This window comes from Xenopus laevis, chromosome 3S (assembly GCF_017654675.1).
Source record: "Xenopus laevis strain J_2021 chromosome 3S, Xenopus_laevis_v10.1, whole genome shotgun sequence".
In the NCBI taxonomy this organism is placed as follows: Eukaryota; Metazoa; Chordata; class Amphibia; order Anura; family Pipidae; genus Xenopus; species Xenopus laevis.
This window is the reverse complement of record NC_054376.1, coordinates 49,513,692-49,537,411: the sequence shown is the minus strand read 5'-3', so window position 1 is coordinate 49,537,411 and position 23,720 is coordinate 49,513,692. Positions and strand designations below refer to the sequence as shown.

Below are 23,720 nucleotides of genomic sequence, written 5' to 3'. Positions count from 1 at the left end.
TGTGTGCGATCTGTACTCTGCAATAATATTGCTCCCAACAGCCCCACACTGATACACTCCTGCACCGGGAACCCAGCTGTCGGATACCCCGGGAATAAACTTACAGTGAGGCGCGGAGGAACATTGTACGAGGTGAATGTGTTTGAGGTGCTGGTACCACAGCAGCTCCAGGGAAACCTGCTGACTATACGGCTGCCCGTGCGCGGAGAGCGATCCAGAGAACTCGGAATGAACAGAGAGGATCGTTACAGAACCAGTGAGTCCCTGAACACCATGCTGCCCATTGTGCTCCCAGTTTCCAGCCTGGTCAATAAGTATGCCGCAGCTCCCAGGGGAGGTTTCCAGCTGCTGTTGTAAGCGCTTGTTACTCCCAGCAGCGCTGACATCGCCTTCCACACGCTGTCAGTAGAATATGGCAGAAGAAATCGAGCACCGCACGATGGATCGTCGTCGCCCTGCCACCTTTTCTGTAGAGGACAGGAAGCAGAGTTTCTGTAAGTTATTTCTTAATAAAGGCTTTGCTATTTTAAAGTTTAATTTGTCTTGGTGTTTTCATTTCGTTCTATACTAACGCATTTTTTTAAAAAAATTGATGTTACTGGTCCTTTAATTAAATGAAAAATTCTCTCCAAACTCTTGACAAATGCCAAAAGCTCTCAAACTCTGCAAAGAGGGATCTGCACTATAATGCTGAATTAATTGTAACCATTTCCAGCTGACACATACACAGGCTAAAGTCAGTCCTGCTGGCTTTTTCACTAATGGAGATTGCCTGTGCCATTTTTAATTGTGATGGCTGGTTACCACTGGTGCAAATGCTCTTCAGCTCTAGAGCTCTCAGATGTGTATGCAGTTCTTGCTAGAAAGTGTTTTGTGTACAAATCTTTTATCCTTTAGCTCCTTATTAGGGGAATTACACCAGGAGAAATATGAGAGGTGACAGGTAAGGTTGTGGGCTGCCAGACTAAAAGATATATGCAGCTTAGGAAATGCAGATTACAAGATGACACTCGCACATTTATAGAATTTATATGGAAAATCATGAGAAAAATAATTATACATTTGCCTCTTAAGGTGGACCTGTCACCCAGATGCAAAAAGCTGTATAATTAATAAAAGTCCTTTTCAAATTAAACATGAAATCCAATTTCTATTTTTTATTAAAGCATTCATAGCTGTAAACTCATTTAAACATCTCAGCTGTCAATCAAATATTGTCTGCCCCGCCTCTATGCCGTGGGCATAGAGGCGGGGCAGACAATTACTTTCACTTTCCATTCAGCACTTCCTAGAATTTGCTGCTCTCCCCACATTCCCCTGTTCTCTTCACAGTTTAATTGTGTAGCCAGGGCATAGTAATGGACATCGGGTCCCCCATTCTGGTGCACAAACAAGATTCTGAGATGATGCAAGGCTTGTCTTAATAACAGTGTCCACAAAATGGCTCCTGCCTGCTTACTATAATTATGAGTTCCCAGACTGAGGGAAACAAGATTCAAATAATTTATATAGTGTAATTAAAGTTCGTTTTGCTTGACTGATGTGATAAAATAGGATTATTAATCATTTTTTTGGGTGACGGGTCCCCTTTAATATTTCAATCAAACTTATGCAAAGGAAACATAAAATAATAAATGGAGCAGAAGCCACTTGCATTCATCATGATGCCGTTAAATGAGACTTGTATTGAAAAGAAATTGTAAAGAAATTGTAAAGAAAAGTGTATTTTCTAAAAAATGATTATGGTTTTATTCTTGTATTATCCTTCCCATTGAATTAGGACTGTTAACTTATGATAGTGAGTGCTGAATAATGGCAACTCACTACCCCTTTAAATAGTGCCTTTGTTTCATATAGAAAAGGGCTTAATTCTTTTGGGGTTATCGGTGACTTCATTTGCTTAAGGGCTCTTACTCACAAGCGTTTTTACCTGCGCTCCCCTGCGTTCCGTTTTTCGGCGTTCAGCCGCAGGGGAGCGCAGGAATAGACGCATTTCATTATTTCAAATGGGGCTGTACTCACACAGGCGCATGTAGGCGCCGAACACAGGTTGAGACGCAACATGCTGCATTTTTCCTGCGTAAAAACGCTCATGAGTAAGAGCCCTTATAGCTGCCTCCTCCCACAGTTGCACTGAAGAACTGTTGTCCATTGCTTTGCAATGTTTAATGTAATAAATATAAGTTCTGACAGAAACAATAGGCAGATGCTTCTATAGTGTAAAGCAGGGGTCAGCAACCTTTACTATCAAAAGAGCCATTTTGCCCCCTCTTCCACTAAGGAAAAATAGTCTGGAGCCGCAAAACATAACACCGCTTATAAACTTTTAAAAGTTTTAACCTTTTTTTTAATTTTAACTGTTACAACAACAAAAGTGCAATGTGTAGGCCTACTTTGAAATAAATTTAACACTGAATAGCCCTATTAAATACTAGTGTTCTCATCTGTTTAAAGGCGATGGCTATAGACGTCATTAAAATATGCGTCACATCCACGTCTATAGCCCTCGCACCTGCTGCAATTGGACTCCGGAGGCTTCTCTCTTGTCTTGAGTGTGCGACCGCAGTAAGGACCATGATGAATCATCTTGCTGCGGCTCGGTCTTGCCTGGGATGGCTATACAACCCTCGCACCTGCTGGTGGCTTTTTGAGCTGCCAACAGGTGCGAGGGCTGTATAGATGATGTGACAGTGAAAGCCGCAAAACTGAGCCGCAGCAAGCAGGATGGAGAGCTGCATGAAGCTCCGGAGCCACGAGTTGCCTATCCCTGGTCTAAAGGATTCTGTTTGTCCAGAGTTAAAGACATGAGTTGACCTCAATGCTAAAGCTAAGTAGTGAAGATTTTATCAGTGGGGTCTCTTAGTAATTCATATGCTTGCCACTTTGTCAGTCATCTAAATGCACATGTTCCACTGAGTACTGGTTTTATGAGAATCATATATAATAAAAGGTTCACTGCAGAGCTAAATAATGAAATTAGTTTTTTAGTTTATTGGAGATGCATAGCACTATATGTTTCAGACCACATGGGTCCTTCCTCTGGGGCAATTAACAGAACATAGAATGTGATCCTCATTAACACCCCACACCACATCACGTGACCCACTACACCAGTTCCTACTCGTGGCCAGGTGTATGTACCAAATCAACAAGGTATTATCCTAATTAGTGTTACCCACTGGTAAAACATAACATCAGATTGTAAGATGCAAATCAAAAATTCATCCAAGGGTCCTACCATACTAATAGTTTCTCAGTCCACTGTTAACATAGTCCATAGTATGTGTAGGTAGGCCCAAACGTTTTTGTACTATTCTGATCTAAAGAGTGTGTGGCAGGTTTATCGATCGAGCTAGGCAATTTTGAAAGATTTCCAGTAGTTTGATTGAATCAGGAAAGTGTTTTATTAATAGACACTTTTACAAGAGCAGGTGTTCTTTCTCTCTATAGGTGTTGCATAGACTTAGAAGGTTTTGTGTGCATATTGAGTTTCAAATAGCACTGAACCATTCCTTTTTGGCTGATGGCTCATAGGTCTGCTAACTGCAGGCTAGAAAGTTTACAACTCCCTAGACCACCTTTGGCAGGGGGGGTGCTGGGAGTTGTAGTTAAGAAATGCTTGGATGTCTACAATATTGCTATCGCATTAATGAATGTCTTTTTATTTTATATGTTGAAAAGCTAATAAGATTTTTAGATGATCTACATTATTTAATTGAATTTCATTTCCTCTATTTATAAAGTTTGTGCCAACAACTCAGTGGAAAAAGAACTCTGTGATATTGGAACATGGCTAACACCCTTCCTCCAAGCTGTCTACCTCTTTGTTCAGTATATCATCATGGTGAATCTTCTCATCGCGTTTTTTAAGTAAGTAATTGATTTTTGATGCACCAAATCCATAATGAATACTGGGTTTAGATGCATTTTGGCAGCATTCCGAACCAAATTCCAGAATGTGGTGCATCACCTCAAATAATTCTTCATTATGACGTTTTTGCAGGCTTTTTAAGCATATTAAACAGTATGTGTTATCAACAATTATCAAGTTTCCTGTGTCTTTGTTTTTTTTCTCTACTTTAGTAACGTGTACTTTGAAGTAAAGGCCATTTCACACATTGTGTGGAAATACCAACGTTATCACTTCATTATGGCTTACCACGAGAAACCTGTTCTTCCTCCACCTTTAATTATTCTCAGTCATTTGGCTTCCTTGTTTGGCTTTGTATGCAAAAGAAGAAAAAAAGACAAAACTTCACATGGACCAAGTAAGCCTGTTATATAACAGTCCCCTTCATTTATTTCATTTCACAAAGTGGCTTTGAATGTTGAATTTTTAAAAGAACATTTAGAGCTGTAGAATCTTAAGAAGTCAGTGGCACCTCGCCAAACTGCATTGTAGCCTTTGAGGTAGAAGAGTATTAACCAATGGCCCTGAAGACCACACTGAAAGAAGCGGAGCAAAGTATAGAATGTCTGTGTAGCTTTACTCGGCTCTACTGCAGTGTTTTTTGTTAGCGTTTATAACACTTCAAAATGGATTTTGCTTGTGGTGGTTGCCAGTTATCTGTTTCTAAGATTGAAAATGTCACAGAGGCACAGATAGCATCCTTTCCTTATCATACAACAAGCTTTCTGGCAGTCAGCATCCTGCTTTGTTTGAAATGGTTGTCAGGCTAAAAGACTGCTTGGCACTGGAGGGCTGATAATTATTTTTATAATATATTATATATATATATATATATATATATATATATATATATATATATATCTATATATATATATATATATATATATATATCTATCTATCTATCACCTGCAGCACTCTACAGAGATTATACATTATTCACACCAGCCCCAATGGAGCATACAGTCTAAGGCCTCATCACATTCAAACACACCAGGGTTAATTTTATCAGGAGCCAATTAAGCTTCCTGTACGTATTTTTTTTTAACGAAAACCCATGACCAAAAACATGGCCTTGCTGGGAATCTATTGTGCTGCAGTTATTGCATAACCACCTTTTTTTTCCCCTAGAATTATTCCTAACAGAAGAAGACCAAAAGAAACTTCATGATTTTGAGGAGCAGTGTGTGGAGACTTATTTTAATGAAAAAGATGACAAATTCCATTTGGGTAGTGAAGAAAGAATCCGTGTTACATCTGAAAGGTAAGGTATAAACATAACGCAATAGTGTGCAATGCTATTACAGTGAAGTAAATAATAAATTACAAGAAGACTCAATATGAAAGAGCATTTTGTAACCTTATTTAGAAAACCATGCTTTAACTTTTCTATCGAGTAATAGGGTAAGGGAATAATAGCAACTTCCTCAAGTATACTATTTAAATTCAGGGTATGGGGCACTTTTATGTTTTTATTCTGGGCAATTTGAAAGTTAGTTGAATACTGTACTGTGTACTTTCAGTTGTGTGATTTAAAATATCATCTGATCGATGTTTTGCTTACTTAACACTATTCATGGTTTTAAAGCATTGTTTGGCCTTGCAGAATAGTTCTAATCCTTGCCAAATCCCACACACTACAGAATGCTCCACCACTTTTCATCATTCAATCTGGGTTCTCTAATGAAAACAGGACAGTTAGATGTGATTACTAATAAACCACTTTTTCTTTTGTAAACTTTCAGGGTGGAGCAGATGTGTGTTCAGATTAAAGAAGTTGGAGATCGAGTAAACTACATTAAGCGTTCATTGCACTCCTTGGATACGCAGATTGGTCATCTGCAGGATCTGTCTGCTCTCACTGTGGACACTTTAAAAACTCTAACTGCACAGAAAGCATCTGAGGCCAGCAAAGTTCACAATGAAATAACACGAGAGTTAAGCATTTCAAAACATCTGGGACAGACCATGGTAGATGATGGACCCTTGCGTTCTTTGAGGAAGAAGCATAGTGTTGGAAATTTCTTTGGCTCTTCTTTTCCACAGGGGAATCAAGAAAGCAATAGTAATCTTATTTTTAATATCTCTTTGAGAAACGAGAGTAACATTCAAGGCAAGAAAACTGGAGATGAGTTCTGTTTTCCGTATCAGAGAGAAAATTTAAATATTCCAGAGGCTGGTCCATCTGGAAGTGCCTTACTTCCTAGCAAAGACTGTCCTACAGATGTGATGGAAAATACAGAGGGAACAGAATCTCTTACAGATAATCAAATAGTTGACAATTTTGCTAGTAGTGAGCCAAAGTCTGCATCAGGAATGGCTACATTTTTTGTAAGCACACCAACCCAACCAAATTCAGCAAGCCAACTAGAACTGGAACCGAAAATGGAGAAGTATATAAATCAAAGGGCTGCAAGAGAAGTGGAGAGTATAGAATTTGGAGCATTTGTTGGTAGGTTTAAAAAAAAACCTGTGCGCAGTCCTTAAAGGAGAAGGAAAGCTACGGAGACATTTTATTGCCAATAGATTAGCTGCAATAGTGCAAGCTAGAATGCTATATTTATTCTGTAGAATGTTTTACCATACCTGAGTAAAAAGCTCTAGAAGCTCTCTGTTTGTTTAGAATAGGAGCTGCAGTATAAATGTGGTGTGAAATCCCTTCCTGCCTGAGTCTCTCCCTGCTCTGGGCTCAGATTACAGTAGAGAAGGGAGGGGGGGGAAAGAGGAGCAAACTGAGCATGCTCTTGCCCAGGGCAATGAGGTTTAAGCTGAAGGCAGGAAGTCTGATACAGAAGCCCATGAGTACACAATAGAAGGAAAGAAATGCAGTGTTTCTTTTGACAGGGGACTCAGAGCAGCACTACTTTGGGGGTTTACTGGTATATTTACATGGACCTTTCTGATAAGACTTTCTTAGTTTTTACCTTTCCTTCTCCTTTAATGCACAGTAGGATTGGCAATCCCTAGGTAATATCAGCAGGGGATTGCGCAATGAAAAATGAACAGACCATCTAGTAATATAGTAAAACGCAAATAGAGCGTGATCATGCATAGTATTTAAGAATACCTTTTCAATGGTGCAATGTATTTCAATTAAAAAACAAGTTCATATCACATACCAAGACAGAGTTCAGAGTCCTTTTAAGTTTCAAGGTGAAATCTGAAAATGCAGTTTCCAACCAGGCCAGACCAATGGTCAGCCTATCTCTATGAAATATTACATGCATGATCTGCTGCAAACTGAAGATAAGGGAGAGATCAATGACTGCCGGAAAATTAAAAGGACACTGAAATCCATACTAGAGGATTTGGTGTTTATTTCATTGTTAATCATCTCTAATGAAAAAATATTGGAGTTCTTGAATACTACACCAGAGAGGTTCATTCTATTTGTTGTTGTTTGACTATTACTATCTGTTATTGGAAGTTTTTTTTGTGTTACTGTAATGAACATATGTATTTCAGGTATGGGACCTGTTATCCAGAATGCCTGGGGTTTTCCAGATAATGGATCTTTCCTAAATTTGAATCTTCGAAAATAATGTAAACATTAAATAAACCCAATAGGATGGTTTTGCTCTAAATAAGGATTAATTGTATCTTAGTTTGGATCAAGAACAATTTGGAGCTTTCTGGATAATGGGTTTCCAGATAACAGATCCCATACCTGTACATACAGTACATATGTTGTAGGCTTTGCTTTGATACCATGCTCAAGAGTAAGCTTAAATATTTTAATAGTAAACCTATTACTGATATAGTACCTTAAAGCTATAGAATAGCTTCTTTAAAGGAACAGTTCCGTGTAAAAGTAAAAACGAGAGTTAGTCAATGGCTTTAAGGGGGACACATGGGACATAACTGTTTAGTGAGTTTGCAATTGATTCTCCGTATACATCTCAGATTCAAAAGCAACAGTTATGACCCAATTGACCCCCTCAAGTCACTGAATGACCCAATTGACCCCCCTCAAGTCACTGATTGGTTACTGCCTGGTAACCAATCAGTGTAAACCACTGGCTATTATGTTACACATCCAGTCACTCCAGCTTTTATACATTACATTTTTGGCTAACTATATTGAAAACATTTTTATTTTGCATAGCCTGTCTATTTACCCAGTTGTTATTTTTGTACAGAACAATTCTTTTAAAGCAAACACTTTTTTTTAAAGTTACAGCTACAGTTTCTACTTTAAGACATTCACAACACTGACAGTTTTCTATCTTGCTTATCCGTTAGCTCCCAACAATTTGAACACATCCCTTCACTCTGACCCATCAGAACACAACTAACTGATGTGTAATATAAGGGTGTCCTAATTTAGGTTTGTAGTTTAGATAATATGGTAAGTCTTATATTTTCTTGAATAACATTAATAACAACCTACCTTAGCTATATCCATGCTCTGAGCTCTGTTCACCAACCTGTACACACTAAATAGCTTCTTTGTGAATCAAATCTTATGGAACTGAGCCAGGGTCACCCGTGCCGCAAAGCCCCCTCTAGGACCACAGCTCCAGACGCAACCTGGCTTCAGCCCCAAGAAGTATTGATACATTTAAATATTTTGTTTGTAATTGTTTCCTGGAAGTATATGGATATTTACATTTTTTGAATGTTTTGCTTTTTTGGTTATTGCAGCTTATAGAATGTTTCCTCTGTTAGGGTTGAAGAGATTGTTTGTGTGTATTTAATGAAGTCCACTAACTTATATTTAAAATATCCAGACTTTATTTTTATTGTTATTGTTCTAGGTCACAGAGACAGTATGATTATGCATAAATATAAAGAACCTGAATACAAAAACAAGGAAGATGCAAATCCAACTGATATGGTAAGCTTTGTGACTCTGCAGGAATACATCTGATCTGTGCTACCTACCCCTACCTTACACATCATTCACATGCACAAGGTAGGGAGTAGCAGAACGTGCTTTGTCTTTTGTCAGGGCCTTGTCATAACCTCCTGCCTCTCCGACTCAGAAATCCAGATCTCATGCAGCTTCAAATCCAGTTCCCACAAAGCCTTGGATAATTCTGTTATTCTCAGGCCTGTTAATTCGTTGCAGGTCTGTTAATTAATGAACATAAAGAGTTCTGGGAACTAGAGTCTTTGCTGAAGGGGAGCTGACTACTGATGTTGCAATGGTATGAATAGGCAGGGAAGAGAGAGAAGAGAATCGTAAGAGACAGAAGCTGCTTTCGATTACAATTACATTAACAAATAACTAAAAACCATTTACATTTAAATGTTTAATTTATAGGGATGCACCGAATCCAGGATTCTGTTTGAAATTCGGCCTTTTTCAACAGGATTCGGATTTTGGCCGAATCATTCTGCCAGGCAGAGCCGAGTCTGAATCCTAATTTGCATATGCAAATTAGGGACGGGGAGGTAAATCACTGGACTTTTTGTCACAAGGAAGTAAAAAATGTTTCCCCTTCCCACCCCTAATTTGTATATGCAAATTAGGATTTGGTTCGGTATTCGGCTGAATCTTTTGCCAAGGATTCAGGGGTTCGGCTGAATCCAAAAAAGTGGATTTGATGCATCCCTATTAATTTATGTTAGAAAGTTGCTTGGAATTACATTTTTATTTTTGCAAAAAAATACATTTTTAGCCAATAAATTATTATAATCCAATTTATTCTGTATTCTTTAGCAGGCAATTGCACAAGCTGTTCCTAGTTTAAAGCAAGTGAGGTCTTGTGCTGGTTTTATGGATCTCGGCACAATATCCTGTTCCTCACAGTTAAACAAGTGTAAGTAACTGCATATGCTGACCAGTGATACTGTCGCAACTTTAGCTTTTGTCTACATAATGAAGATTGCTTCTAGGGTGCCATTCTTCACAGACCGAAACTAATGCTACATTTTTTATCTTATTAGTGCACAGCAGCAGCAGTAGTAGGAGGGTGTCCTTAATAGAAGATTCTAATTTAGAAGAAACCAAAGAAACCTTTCTAACGGTAATTGTAAATAGCTTAATTGCTCCATTGTTACATCATTCAAATTTATGCCACCAGTGATTTGTAGTTTCATTGCACTTGGGATTTAAAAATATGTAGGATACTTATACCCTCAATTCAATTACGAATTGTTCAGACTACTTGTGGATATAAAACAAAGTTGTAGCATGCAATTTCAGTCTGTAAAGGCCAGCAAGATATTGTGCTGTGCTATAAAAGGTATAGTTTAAACGGAGGAGAAAATAACGTTTCCCTTTTACAAGGCAGTGGTTTCTTTGCTAGTGCAAAGACGAAAAACAACACGCGACATTGGCCTTAAGATTAGAGGAAGGAAAGGTTTCCCTTTAACTAGCTAAAGGTTTTTTAAGTACTGTAAAGTTAAATTGTTTATCAGAGCATGACTTGGGTAGCTGGGAAACTGACAATATGTCTAGCCCCATGTCAAATTTCAAAATTAAATATACAAAAATCTGTTTGCTCTTTTGAGAAATGGATTTCAGTGCAGTATTCTGCTGGAGCAGCACTATTAACTGACGTGTCTTGAACAAAAAAATTTTCCCATGACACAATGCCTTTAATGTGGAGGCTGCACAAACTGCTAAACAAACTAGAACTGCTAAAGTTAATGTAGCCAGGGTTTATTTAGGCAAATGGTTGAACTTGATGGACATTGCAAATTCATAGTATAAAAGTTTTTTGTTTTGTTTGCAACTCTGTCTGTTTAAAGTACAGATGCATAATGATGTGCAATGTACTAACTATGAAACATTATTTTTGCAGAACTGGCTTCACGCTCATTCCTCTTCCACAAGCAAGGCAAAGTAAGAAATGTTTTATGTTATCTCTCTTCGCCATTCACCTTTGCTGAAAACCTCACTATCCTGGGCAGCTTGTGTTTTCACAGCATGTAGACATTTCTGCACAGTGTGTGCAAGGCCGTATTACTCATACTGAAATTTGTGGCCTGGAAGCTCTACTAACATACAAAAGAGAGGGGTTTGCTCAATGTGCATTCCCTGGAATTTCTGTTGCATAACTGTTGTGTGCATCCATGGGTGGGCTGCAAAACTAATTCATTAAGGCAGATACCTAAGAACATGCTCTACAGATAATACTTTAGCTTTAGGGTTTATTTTACCATTATCATGCATTTATGTGTGTCCTTAAACCAGACCCCATTTTGTACATGCTTTAAGTCCATAGAGAAACAGACATTCCAAATAACCTAGAATGCCTACGTGACTGGTCAAACATCTTTCATGCATTGATATTTTTTCCTCCTAAAGTCTTAGCAGTCAAATTAATTAATCAAAAGTCATTTTGATTGTTACTCCATTAAGAGTTTAAATAAAGATACAGCAGTGACTCTTTACACAAACTATAGATCATAAAATGACTTTTTTGTTTTTAGACCTCCTGAAGATGATGCATTTAATGGTAAGTACGATTATCCGGACAACATGTTGATAATCTGATGGCATACTGAAATGGATTTTCCTGATTTGCTTTTAGTGTGAGATTGGTGTTATATTATTCTTTGAGGGGCATATCATTTGAATAAAATGTTCTAGTACTAATTACTAACATGCACCCTGTAAAAAAACAGTGACACATCCTGGTTCTAAAAATAATTTCTTGTTGAGAGTCGGGTACTGTAAGCCATTTTGCTCTACTTTTTAGCCCTTCAACCTGTCATTACCCTTTATACAGGACAGTGTACACACAACTGCAATTGTAAAACATGAGTTTTCCTTATGATGGATCTTTCCATATTTTAAATTTCCAATTTTTAAATTTCATTCCTTCATTCACATCTTAAGTCTGCCAAAAATCATTAAAACATCACATAAACCCAATAGGATTGTTTTGCCATCAATATGGATTCATACAGCTTAGTTAGGATAAGGTACTGTTTTATTGTTACAGAGAAAACGGAAATCCTTTTGAAATGTAGAATTATTTGCTTAAAGTGGAGTCTGAGAGATAGACCTTTCCATAATTCAGAGCTTTCTGGATAATTGTTTTCCAGATAAGAGGTTTCATACCTGTGATTAGATTATAAACCGTTCTGAGTGCAAGTAACATTTTGTAAGGATTCACAGGATCATTGACTTATTATAATATAGGCAATGTCAGTGCAGAGTACAGTGCATATGAACAATGACTTGTACCCATTGAGTTATATTTTAGTTCCATTTCGCATGATCACACTTAATGTTAATACAATGCAATTAGTGCAATTACTTCTGTCGTGTTTAGCAAAGAGGCGAAAGTTTTTACTTGGTTGAACTCTATAGTTTTTATGATATATGATATATTTATGAAATATATTTGGTAGCGCTGGATCCAGATGATATGTAAGTCTTCTCAATAAAGCACATTTTCTCCGCTATTAAGTCCTATGAGTACAGATTGCCCTCTAACATTTTGACAGCAACCAAGCCATAATGTGCCTACAATACATGAGTGCCTTCACATGTGGATAGATTAGCATTGTCTGTAAAAATTCTCCCCACACCCGAAAAATATAAATGTTACAGTTTAAATTGTTACTGATCGAAGTTATTTTCTTTTTTTAGCCATTGGCTCTCCATTTAAACCAATTGTGGACATCAACTACTGTTATTCAGGTTAGTTATTTAAGCCATTGAAACCAGTCTTTGGTGTATAAGCTGTTTCGGGGTCATATTTTAGTATTCATTTTTTTGTTTGTTCTGTCAGCTGTTGAGAGAAATAATTTGATGCGACTTGCCCAGAGCATTCCCTTCACTCCTGTACCTCCAAAAGGTAAAACTACTTTGACATTATACAAAAACCAATCATGTCATCTTTCTAAACTTGTAAGGAGTTGTCTTGGGGCTTTCAGAAGGTAATCTTTGAGCTACTTGGCCACACATGCTGCACAAGAAGGGTTTTGGGCCAGTGGCTGCAAAACACTTGTCATTATGGTTATTGGCCAGTTAAACTTTCAGTCCCGCCTACTTAAAATGTCCAAAACAAATGGATCAGGCTTTACAGTTTTTCTGGAGCTACTCATGGATTTATGACAGGCAATTTGATTCAAAATATTCAACAAAATCAGCATATGTATAGGCCACTTATGAAAAGGGTATAGGTAGTGTAGGGGTCCTCTTAGTTGACCCAGTAGAATAGCTATGGAATAGTTATTCCAAAATAAGAATAAACTCGTTATCCTGGGTGCAATTAGGATGCAGTTGATGTAGTATAGTTGGGCTGTACGCAGTTACCAGAGAACCTTGCCTTTATAGGACAAACCAAGTCCATTGATATGGACTTGCCATGAAATTTTGATATATTATTATAATTTAAAGGCATGATCATTTAAGACATTTTTAGTTGCAACCACTCACATCTGTTGTCAAGGTCTTATTGCAAAATTGGTTTAGTTCTCTTTGATTGAAAGAGTGTGCTGCGTTCTATAGCTTTCCCCTAAGTGAAAGCACAAAGTTAGGCTAAGACCAGTCATGAGCTTTTAAAGCATTGCAAGAGTACCAATAGATGTATTTTATAGGTTATTTAAGGCAAATGCCACACCAGAGACGCTTGTGTAGGCAGAGATTTTTCCTGATCCTTCATCAGAATTCATCAGAATTCAAAAAAGCACATGCTGGCAAGCTTATATAGCATTTTAAGACTTTTCGTTTATTAGTGTGATGCTGCTACTCATGACATGGGGAGGCACATATATCAAGGGTCATGTTCATTCTTGTGAGTTTTTCAAAACTCCCCTAAACTCCCATTAATTTGACTAGTTGAAATGTATTTTAATTCTTGCGAGTTTTTCAAAACTCCTCTAAACTCCCATTAATTTGACTAGTCGAAATGTATTAATGAAATAGAATTTGTTAAACTCAAACGAATTTAAACGAGCCGAAAACTTGAATCAAATTCGATTTAAATGATAAAAACTTGATTAGAATTTCAATTCTGAAAAAAAAAACTCGAATGTCAGGAAGGCTACAAACATTGCCAAATTGATCCCTAGGCCTCTCCCGTTGACTTATACAGTAATTTGGCAGGCTTTAGGTCACGAATAGTTGTATTCGAGTTCTTAAGTGGGCAGAGTATGAGAAATCTTGAAATTTCGAATTAAAACTCCCATCGAGTTTGGATGATTCACAATTCAAATTTGAGAGTTTTGACGGAAATCACACAGCTGAAGTTTTACTTTAGTAAGTGTATCTTAATCGCTATAGTGTATCCTGCACAAATACATTTAACATCCTCCAGCGCAGTTCAGCTGCAGTAACTGCTCCTTTACTTGCAGAAAAGCATAGTATGACATCAGCATTGCATTGAATCTCTGTGTATAATGTTACAGGAGAGTTGGTCACTGTATATCGGCTGGAAGAGAGCTCCCCAAACATGTTGAACAACAGTATGTCGTCCTGGTCGCAAACGGGACTGTGTGCCAAAATAGAGTTCCTCAGTAAGGAGGAGATGGGTGGGGGACTGAGGCGCGCAGTGAAAGTGGTCTGCACTTGGTCTGAGAATGATATCCTGAAAGCCGGTCACTTGTATATCATCAAGTCATTCCATCCGGAAGTTGTTAATACTTGGTTAGGGGTATACAAAGAAGATACAGTTCTCCACCTCTCCCTTAAAGTAAGTGAACATATTTTCCAAATATATTTTAATTTCTATAATATATGATAAATGCTCCGTCTAATAACTCATGATCTTATTATTCTTTATCAGCACTGCATATATATATGTATTAAGTCAGGCTGACCTGGGAGGAAAGCCTTTTTAAAAAAACATTCTATGGCCAAGGAAAAGTTTTTAGGGTATAATTTATTAAAATAATTTCTCCTAACTTTAAATGATTCAAGGAAATCCAGCAGCAGAGGGCAGCACAGAAGATGACATTTGCTTTCAATGCTATGAAGCCAAAGTCCATCCCATATTCCCCAAGGTAGGATTTTTACTTATACTTTTAATATTTCTAATTATCTGCCTTTTGATTTCTATTTAATTTGAAATCAATTCTGGTTGATTTATTGAATGTATAAATCAGAGCAAAATTATTTTGAGACTTGAAATATTTTACAGTTATGTCTTTAGGTGCAACATGTCTCTTGCTTTTGCAGTGTGTTTAGGATTTACTATTAAGTTGCCTTTAAGGAGAACTAAAGCTTAACTAAAGAAGTAGATAGAAATGTTGTACATTATGTTTTGTGCTTCTGTACCAGCCCAAGGCAACCACAGCCCTTCAGCAGTAAAGATCTGTGTCTCCAAAGATACCCCAGTAGCTCCCCATCTTCTTTTCTGCTGATTCTCTGCACATGCTCTGTGCTGCTGTCACTTACTAAACTTAGGGACTGGTTAGTAATTAATGCAAAAAATTACTACATGGCAGCACATGTAAGTGTAATTAGCATCAGAATTTAATAATCAGCCCTGTAGCATCAGCTTATATTACAGACCAACCTCATTTTCTGCTGGATAATAATTAGTGACGACCCCTAAGCTTAGCATCTCAACAGTTGCTCAGAGCCCACTGAGCATGTGAGTGTCACAGACACTTTCCAAGATGGTGACCTCCTGTAACAAGTTTGACGTTCTGGATCATTGCTGCAATTGACAAGCTGAAACTTTAGACTGGTGCAATAAGTGCAGTATATAAAATATGCCATTTTAGCCATATTCATTTTTATGGTTTAGTTCTCCTTTAATGCTGTATTTATTTGGTTGATAAAGTCTGAAGAAACTGGCATTTTCCTGAAAACATTTCAGTACTTATTGAAGAAGCAGCTTGGATAAGTGGTAAAAGGTTTAAAAAAAAAAACTCAGAAAAGTCCATGACTTATATCATGAACTTTATGAATGAAAATGTTCATCTACACCTTTACTTGCTAATGCAAAAAAAAATCACAGCTAAATTATAGGGACACAATAACCTAAAAGTATTATTTTAGTATTATTTTTTTTGCGGTATCCCATATTGTTATTATGTTTAGTTATAGATTATATATGTATTTTATAAATCTAAATGGACAATGAGGCACAATACCCTTTACTAGATACATAAACTGTCTTGGGTGCTGCTAAAAAGTAAATATAAACCAAGAAAATGCAACCATGCTCATTTGGAAACTAGAGCAAATAAGCGATTTATTGAAGAAACTGCTGTGCTCTTCCTTGGGGGACAAAAAAAACCTTAAATAGTTATTTAATTTCTGTCACCTGACTTACTATATTTTTATATGGTCATGGAACACATTAGTGGCTTATAATATCCTTATCTTTTACAACATCACTTTACTGTTGTGGGTTTTGTACTGTAAGTTGCTCTAACTGAGTTATTGAGATGTTTGCTAAAATGTTAGGTTTTGGAATCTCCGAAATAAATGATTGATATGTCAAAAAACATTAAATGACACCTAATCAACAAAAAATAATTAATACACATTCACTTTGTGCGAGTTTATACCAGTGACAGTTGCTCTTTAATGTTGTGTATGCAGGCCAGTTAGGGAGAGATTTGTTATGAAAGACAGAACAATAGCAGGATGACGGTTTCCACAATATTTTCATGAAAATAACCCATTATAGTCTTATTATCTGCTCACAGTAGAAATAGTCGTTTATGGGTCATTACCTGCATTTTCTTTCTTTTTTAGATGAATTATCATTATTATTTATTATTATTTATTATTATTCACAAATATTTTTAGAGCGCCAACATATTTCACAGCGCTGTACAATAAATGTGTTTATACAAAAAACGTACAGAATTACAAGGCCCTGTGCAAGAGAGCTTACAATCTAAAAGGAGACACAAGGGGGTAGATTTATCAACGAGATCTCCACAGTCCTCAGAGTGAAATACCGCCTCTCTCCATTCATTTCTATGGGATTTTTAAAGACGTATTTATCAAATGGTGAACTTTCATGATCACCCTTTGATAAATACGCCTTTAAAAATCCCATAGAAATGAATGGAGAGAGGCGGTATTTCACTCTGAGGACTGTGGAGATCTCTATCTTCACTCTATGATAAATCTACCCCAAGGTGTGGGAGTGGGCAAGATCAGAGTGAGAGATGTAGCATATGGTATTGGATTTGGTAGCTAAACTGAATGAGGGTAGGCTTCTCTAAATATATGTCTTTTTAAAAGAGCTTTTAAAAAAGGAGAATGGTTGGATGAAAGTCTTATAGACCAGGGGTCCCCAACCTTTTTTGGACCGGGGTGCCAAAAAAGTGGGGGTCAGGGCGGGGGTCGGCAACAAATTTGTACACGCTGGTGTCCAATTCGGCGCGCCTCGTTTTTGTGCACTGGGCTCAGCGGCCCAGTGTGGGAGTGTCCGTGCCCCGCTTCTGGGCTGCGGCCCGGTGGTTGGGGATCCCTGTTATACACCATGGGAGAACATTCCAGAGAAGGGGCGCAGCCCTTGGCCCTTGTAAAGTCTTGAACGCGAGCATGTGAGGAGGTAATGAGAGAAGAGTTGAGAAGCATGTGTTTAATAATGTAACAAGTTTAAATGAATCCATATAAATGGGAAACATATGCAGTAAATATAAACCATTACATGTTATGGTATCTTATTAAAAAAAAAAAAACCCTAAGTTCTTTGTAGTTTCATGCACTCAGCTGTAGACTACATTACATAAAAGTATAGATCATGAAATCGTTTTTTACTATTATCCTATCTTGTATAAACATATACAGTAAGTGCTATAGACTTCAGTATCCTGTGATAGTTGCATGTGTTTGCACAGCAATGATGGTACTTTTCTGTTGGTGTTTCAGGTTTCTTGAGGTTTTTCTTTTATACTGTCACTCAGCTGGACAGTGGTTTGCGATTGAAGAATGCATGACTGGAGAGTTCCGAAAATATAACAACAACAATGGGGATGAAAGTATACCAACCAATATGCTTGAGGAAACCATGTTGGCTTTCAGTCACTGGACCTTTGAATACACAAGAGGGGAGCTTCTGGTCTTGGATCTACAAGGTTTGATACTGATGTTTGCCCACCCCAACCAAGTAAAACATCAAAGGAAAACTATACCCCCAAAATGAACACTTAAGCTACAGTTTATATCAAATTAAGTGGCATATTAAAGAATCTTACCAAACTGGTAACTCTGTTAATTGACTCATGTGACCTAACATGTAAGGTTTGTATGTGTGCACTGTGAATCGTACGATCCCAGGGGCGGCCCTTATTTTTTAAAATGGCAATTTTCTATTTAGGATTTCCCAATGGCACATACTACTAAAAAAAAGTATATTATTATGAAAATGGTTTATTTCCATGAAGCAGGGTTTTAAATATGAGCTGTTTTATGCAATATCTTTTTATAGAGACCTACATTGTTTAGGGGGTATAGTTTTCCTTTAACTCAAGTAAATCAAGTATAAGAATAGGAAAGCTAGCTGTTCTGATAACTATTTGTGACAGCTGCATGTCATTTTTTCTGTCTATGTGAAATTTTCAGCCAAATCTGATAAATATTTCACTTTTATGTATACATGTAAATATGCACAAAAAAGGCATAGGGTTTTATTAATAATTCTGTGCAAGTTTGTGCATTTTCACAAAAGGTTTTTAAGTACAAGTTTATTAACAAAAAAATGGGATAGGGAATGTGCATTGATTAATCCCTATTTATTTGTAAGTTTGAAGCAATTTGGCCAGGCCACACTCTCTCCCTTTTACTTATAGACTTGGATTGCTCTCGCAACCCCCTTTGTATATATGCAGATATGCCGAAAAAGGGATGAGAACACATAAATCTATGCCTTTGTATATTAAAAGAAAACAAATAGGAAACAAGACTCTGTGTGTGTTGCATGTGTGTTATTAGCTGTGTGTTTTTAATCAATATTGTTTGTTTTAAAGGTGTTGGGGAAAATTTAACAGACCCATCAGTTATAAAATCTGGAGAAAAGAGGTAAGTCATACGTCATTCACTGTAAATGCTTTTTAATAATATTAATTTTCAGGTGCACAGAAACACACTACCCTAAGAGTAGCCATGATTTCGCAGTATATTGTTGAGAAAACAGTTAGGGGCACATTTACCTAGGGTCGAATATCGAGGGTTAATTAACCCTCGATATTCGACTGCCGAATTGAAATCCTTCGACTTCGAATATCGATTCGAAGGATTTTAATCCATCGATCGAAGGATTATTCTTCGATCAAAAAAACCTTGTAAAGCCTATGGGGACCTTCCCCATAGGCTAACATTGGCCTCGGTTGGTTTTAGGTGGCGAACTAGGGGGTCAAAGTTTTTTTTAAAGAGACAGTACTTCAATTATCGAATGGTCGAATATTCGAACGATTTTTAGTTCGAATCGTTCGTTTCGAAGGTCGTAGTCGAAGTAGCCAAAAAAAATTTGAAAATCTAACTATTTTTCCTCTATTTTCCTCTATTCCTTCACTCGAGCTTGGTGAATGGGCCCCTTATTGTTAGTAGAATTAGGTCTCTCCTCACTAACATGCTATGGCAAATTCTGTATCTCTTGCGTTTGCTCAATTGTAGGTCATCCGATATGGTGTTTGGACCAGCAAATTTAGGAGATGATGCCATCAAAAACTTCCGTGCTAAACACCACTGCAATTCTTGTTGCCGAAAGCTTAAACTTCCCGGTAAGTGATTCACTTTCACTGACTATATTATTTCATTGCTATAAAAATTGGTTACAAGGTATATTTTTATTTTTCAAATGCCAAAATTGTAATTATGCATCTCTGATTTTATATGGACTGAAACTCTCAGAAATCAAGAACTTTAATATGTGGAACTATTGCATCTAAATAAGTTGTGTCTAGTATAGTTTTTTGTGATGCACATACCATAGGATAATTATTCGCTAATATACTTACAGAAAATGACTGGAGTCTAGAAGGATAGCACCACCTTATCTCCTTGCCTGTCCTGTTGAACGTAAGGCGTAGGTGTATTTCCTACCAACAGCTGTGGGGCATGCAAAATCATGGATGACCCATCATTTTGTACGTCACAGGTGCCCTGCGATTTCATGCAAGGGGACCTTTGTGTAGTCCTAATGATGGGCACTGCATTATCCAGTGTGGAGCTACTCTATAGGGACCTATTCATCATAGAGGAAAGCATTACCAAGGATGTTGCCCAGAGCAACCAATCAGCAATTTTATTTTAACAATTTTATTGTCCAAACAATTTGAGCTACCAGTATGTAAGATGCCATACATCTTTGGGCATTTTGTTGCCTGTAGGAAGTGCAATTTCCCAATTTTCCCAACAAAACACCCCACGTGTGCGTCTCCTTAAAGTGAATGAGGGTCAGTCTGGACAGAAAAGAGAGAATGATACGTAGCAGAGCACAAGGTGGAGGAGACTTGGGAAAGTATGAGAATGGCTTGCCTTATGTTAAAGTTTAGAGTGAAATGTAAAAATCCATTTGCTGTTTTGAAAAAATTGATTTAAATACAGGTTTCTGCTTGAGGAGCAATAACGGATGCATTGAAATACTGCACAGAATCCCTTTAAGATTAGTGTAAGAGATTTGTTTTATCCGTGGTCATCAGCGCCATGATCCCGAGAACTGCAACAATCTGAGAGCATTTCATTCCAATGTTCAACAATTCCACAATTTTAAAATTATCATCTTTTTTTTTTTTTTTTTTTTGGTTCATGATTTTTATAGTGCTTCTGTTTTTGTTATTGATTTGAAATGTAATATAATTATTTTTAAAAAAAACATTTCAGCCTAGTTTTGGCAACCCTAAGAATGATTTTAGGGGAAATATAAAGCATTAGGACTGATAACATATTTTAGTGGTAGATATTGGAACTCTTGTATGAAGATACAGGTGTCTGGAGAAGCTGGGTATTTTAAAGTAACATTTTGCAAATAGTTCTGTTAACCGTGTACAGGTATGGGATCTGTTATCCAGAATGCTTGGGACCTGGGGTTTTCCGGGATAACGGATCTTTCTTTAATTTGTATCTTCATACCTTAGGTCTACTAGAAATTCATGTAAACATTAAATAAACCTAATTTTGCTTCCAATAAGGATTAACTATATCTTAGTTGGGATCAAGTACAAGGTACTGTTTTATTATTACTGGAAAAAGGAAATCATTTTTAAAATTTGCATTATTTCATTTTAATGGAGTCTATGGGAGACGGCCATTCCGTAATTCTCAGCTTTATGGACAACGGGTTCCCGAATAATGGATCCCACACCAGTATTGTCAAATGTGACTTTGTCAGCCACTGATGTATGGCCTACATACGGCTGTGTGGTGCGTCATTTATTATTTTTTCTTCAATACGTCTGTTGAAGTGTGAGATGCAGATGAAACCTGTGTGAGTTTCCTGGGGAATTCCCAGCACCCCATGTGAAGGCTCTGATAGTTACCTTGATGTAGAGTCCTGCAGCAGGTCGGGTACCTGTGGTACCCTGCGGGATGTGGGTAGAAGTTCCGGGTGCGGGTACAGATGCACAAAGTTCTACGGGTTTGCGGGTTGCCTGGTCGGGCCGCAGGTCTTCACAATACCGATTTTTACTCCTTTTTTCTGACCATGCCTATTTCCGATGATGTCACTTCTAGTTTACAATGGCAGCACTTCCGGATTCTTGATGGTCAGCGGGTCCGGGTTGCGGATAAGGTACTTGCGGGTCCCAGCGGGTAAGAATGCGGGTTCTGGGTTGCGGAAGCACTATGATTAGACTGCATAGATCCAGTTGGTTTGCCTTCCGACCACATCACAATGCATGGGACAGTAAAGCAGTTGCAGCCCAGTATTCTCTTGACAGCCAATAACCTCCTAGGGTCACAACCCAAAAGCTAATTATTGTATGATTTCCTTCCAAATGGAAAAAAAACAAACTAACACAACATTTCCTCTGAAATGTCAGTATTACTCATTGTCTTGTATTTGCCTTATCCATTCAGACCTAAGGAGGAACGACTACACACCTGATAAAGTGACATTCGCTCAGGAGGAAAGTACAGACTCTTCTACAGATCCTGATAACTTCACCAAAGAATCGAAAAACTCTCTCCGTCTGATGTTGTAAACGCACCACCACCAGGTTGTCTATTACCAAACCAACAGATGTTGACAATTTAGGGATTGCACAAATGTGCTTGCTGCTAAACAGATTTTATGTCTTCAAAGAAAGTCTGCCCGTTGGTCTGGCTGCAGATACTTCTCATTTACTATGACTATGGTGAGTGGCAATGCAGTGTGCTGCAGCTGTCGTCGTTGTCTTCAACAACACAAACCTGTATGAAAGGCGATTGTAACTTGAGTTTTATCTGTGTATAGTGGCTACCTTTTTATACATTTCAGTTTTACCCATTATTTAATAAAGCCACGATCAGCAGAGATAATTGTTGTATAGAAGAAAGGATCCCCCCTCCCGAAGCGTTGCCTTGTAAAAAAAAAAAAAAAAAAAAAAAAAGATAAATAAGTGCTTTTTCTTGTATATCTTGACAGCTCTTCAGAAGTTACATCTTCCAAAGACCTCAGCCTGTACATGCTATATAATAATTTTAATGTAGACTATATCTCTTTAGCACTTTTACAAATTCTGTACAAAGATCTCTCTGGTTATGCGGTACATATTTTAACTAAAGTCGTTGTAAATTATGGGACATTGCAATGCAACATGGCCAATGAATTGTAATTGAACTATTCCCAATTTTAAGGATGTCTGTCTGTCTGTCTGAACATTGTTACTTTTTTTTTGTTAAAGGTACTAGCTGCAAGTTTTAACTAGAGAACAAATATAAGGTTCTATACATTTTTATTCTGCGGTGTATCTTATAGATACAGTACTTAAAAAGGCACGAACAAACTAGTTGTTAAAAATGATTTTATGTTGATGGGGGAAGGAGAAATATAATACCGTATACATTTTATATATCAATGAAATCTTTACAAAATAAAATGAATTTATACTTCACATGACTTATGAGCGATGTATATTGATTCCTTGGCCTCATTCCTTTTCAGTTGAACCTGTCTGATTATCTACAATAAAATTGCTAGCATAGCATTGGTAAACTGCATTTCTAATACAGGTAGGGGGCCTGTTATCCAGAATGCTCGGGACCTGGGGTTTTCCGGATAAGGGCTCTTTCCGTAATTTGGCTTTCCATGCCTTGTTTGATGAAAAAAACATTTAAATGTTAATTGAACACAGTAGGATTGTTTTGCTTCTAATAAGGATTAACTGTATCTTAGTTGGGATCAAGTACAAGGTACGGTTTCATTACTACAAGAAAAAAATTAAATTATTTGATTATTATATGGGAGATCAAATTTCCATAATTCAAAGCTTTCTGGATAATGGGTTTCTGGATAAAGGAACCTGTACAGCTGCTATATCTCCCAAGAAGCATTCAGCTGAATCCTCATAGTCACCTACATATAATTCCCAAGTATATCATGTAGTGCTACACAAACTCTTACTGCCTTTTGTTGGGTCAGGTGCCGACTGTATCTCTGTCTGCACAGGTTCAATGTACACTCCGAGAAATATATTCCAGCAGCACTCCAATTTGGTGCAGAAAAATGTGGTTTATTTGTGCCTCAAGCTAGGCAACGCTTCAGACTTTCGCCATTTATCAAGCCTTACATACAATGTAAATCGCTGGCGGGATGGCAATCGGTGCCCCACGAGCTAACTTTGGATGAATTCGGAAAACGAACCGTTCCGAGTGCCATCCCGCCGGCAATTTCGATTCTAGCCAGTGGGAGGCAGATCGGGGAGATTAGTCGAACAGAAGAAGAGGCAATTTATCATCTGGCGATTAAATCTCCCAGAATCTGAGCGTGTGTCTCTGCCCTTAATAACACTTTTGTCA

The 23,720-nt window shown here is 37.5% G+C and overlaps 1 protein-coding gene across 5 annotated transcripts in view; it reads left to right on the top strand.

Annotated features, from left to right (window-relative positions):
- Positions 1–22,816, top strand: part of trpm7.S (transient receptor potential cation channel subfamily M member 7 S homeolog) — a 60,742-nt gene extending 37,926 nt beyond the window's left edge. For 4 of the 5 annotated variants that reach the window (XM_018255398.2, XM_018255396.2, XM_018255395.2 and 1 more), the window contains 17 exons: positions 3,744–3,870; positions 4,084–4,268; positions 5,039–5,171; positions 5,653–6,359; positions 8,665–8,744; positions 9,573–9,672; positions 9,800–9,879; positions 10,660–10,700; positions 11,291–11,316; positions 12,459–12,509; positions 12,601–12,666; positions 14,222–14,505; positions 14,733–14,815; positions 17,655–17,860; positions 18,752–18,803; positions 19,398–19,504; positions 21,801–22,816. In XM_018255398.2, the coding sequence (XP_018110887.1) occupies positions 3,744–3,870; positions 4,084–4,268; positions 5,039–5,171; positions 5,653–6,359; positions 8,665–8,744; positions 9,573–9,672; positions 9,800–9,879; positions 10,660–10,700; positions 11,291–11,316; positions 12,459–12,509; positions 12,601–12,666; positions 14,222–14,505; positions 14,733–14,815; positions 17,655–17,860; positions 18,752–18,803; positions 19,398–19,504; positions 21,801–21,925 (2,453 nt within the window). In that variant the 3' untranslated portion in view covers positions 21,926–22,816. The remainder of the gene's footprint in view (positions 1–3,743; positions 3,871–4,083; positions 4,269–5,038; positions 5,172–5,652; positions 6,360–8,664; positions 8,745–9,572; positions 9,673–9,799; positions 9,880–10,659; positions 10,701–11,290; positions 11,317–12,458; positions 12,510–12,600; positions 12,667–14,221; positions 14,506–14,732; positions 14,816–17,654; positions 17,861–18,751; positions 18,804–19,397; positions 19,505–21,800) is intronic. The other variant, XM_018255397.2, reaches the window with a different exon arrangement.
- The last annotated feature ends 904 nt before the right edge of the window (positions 22,817–23,720 follow it).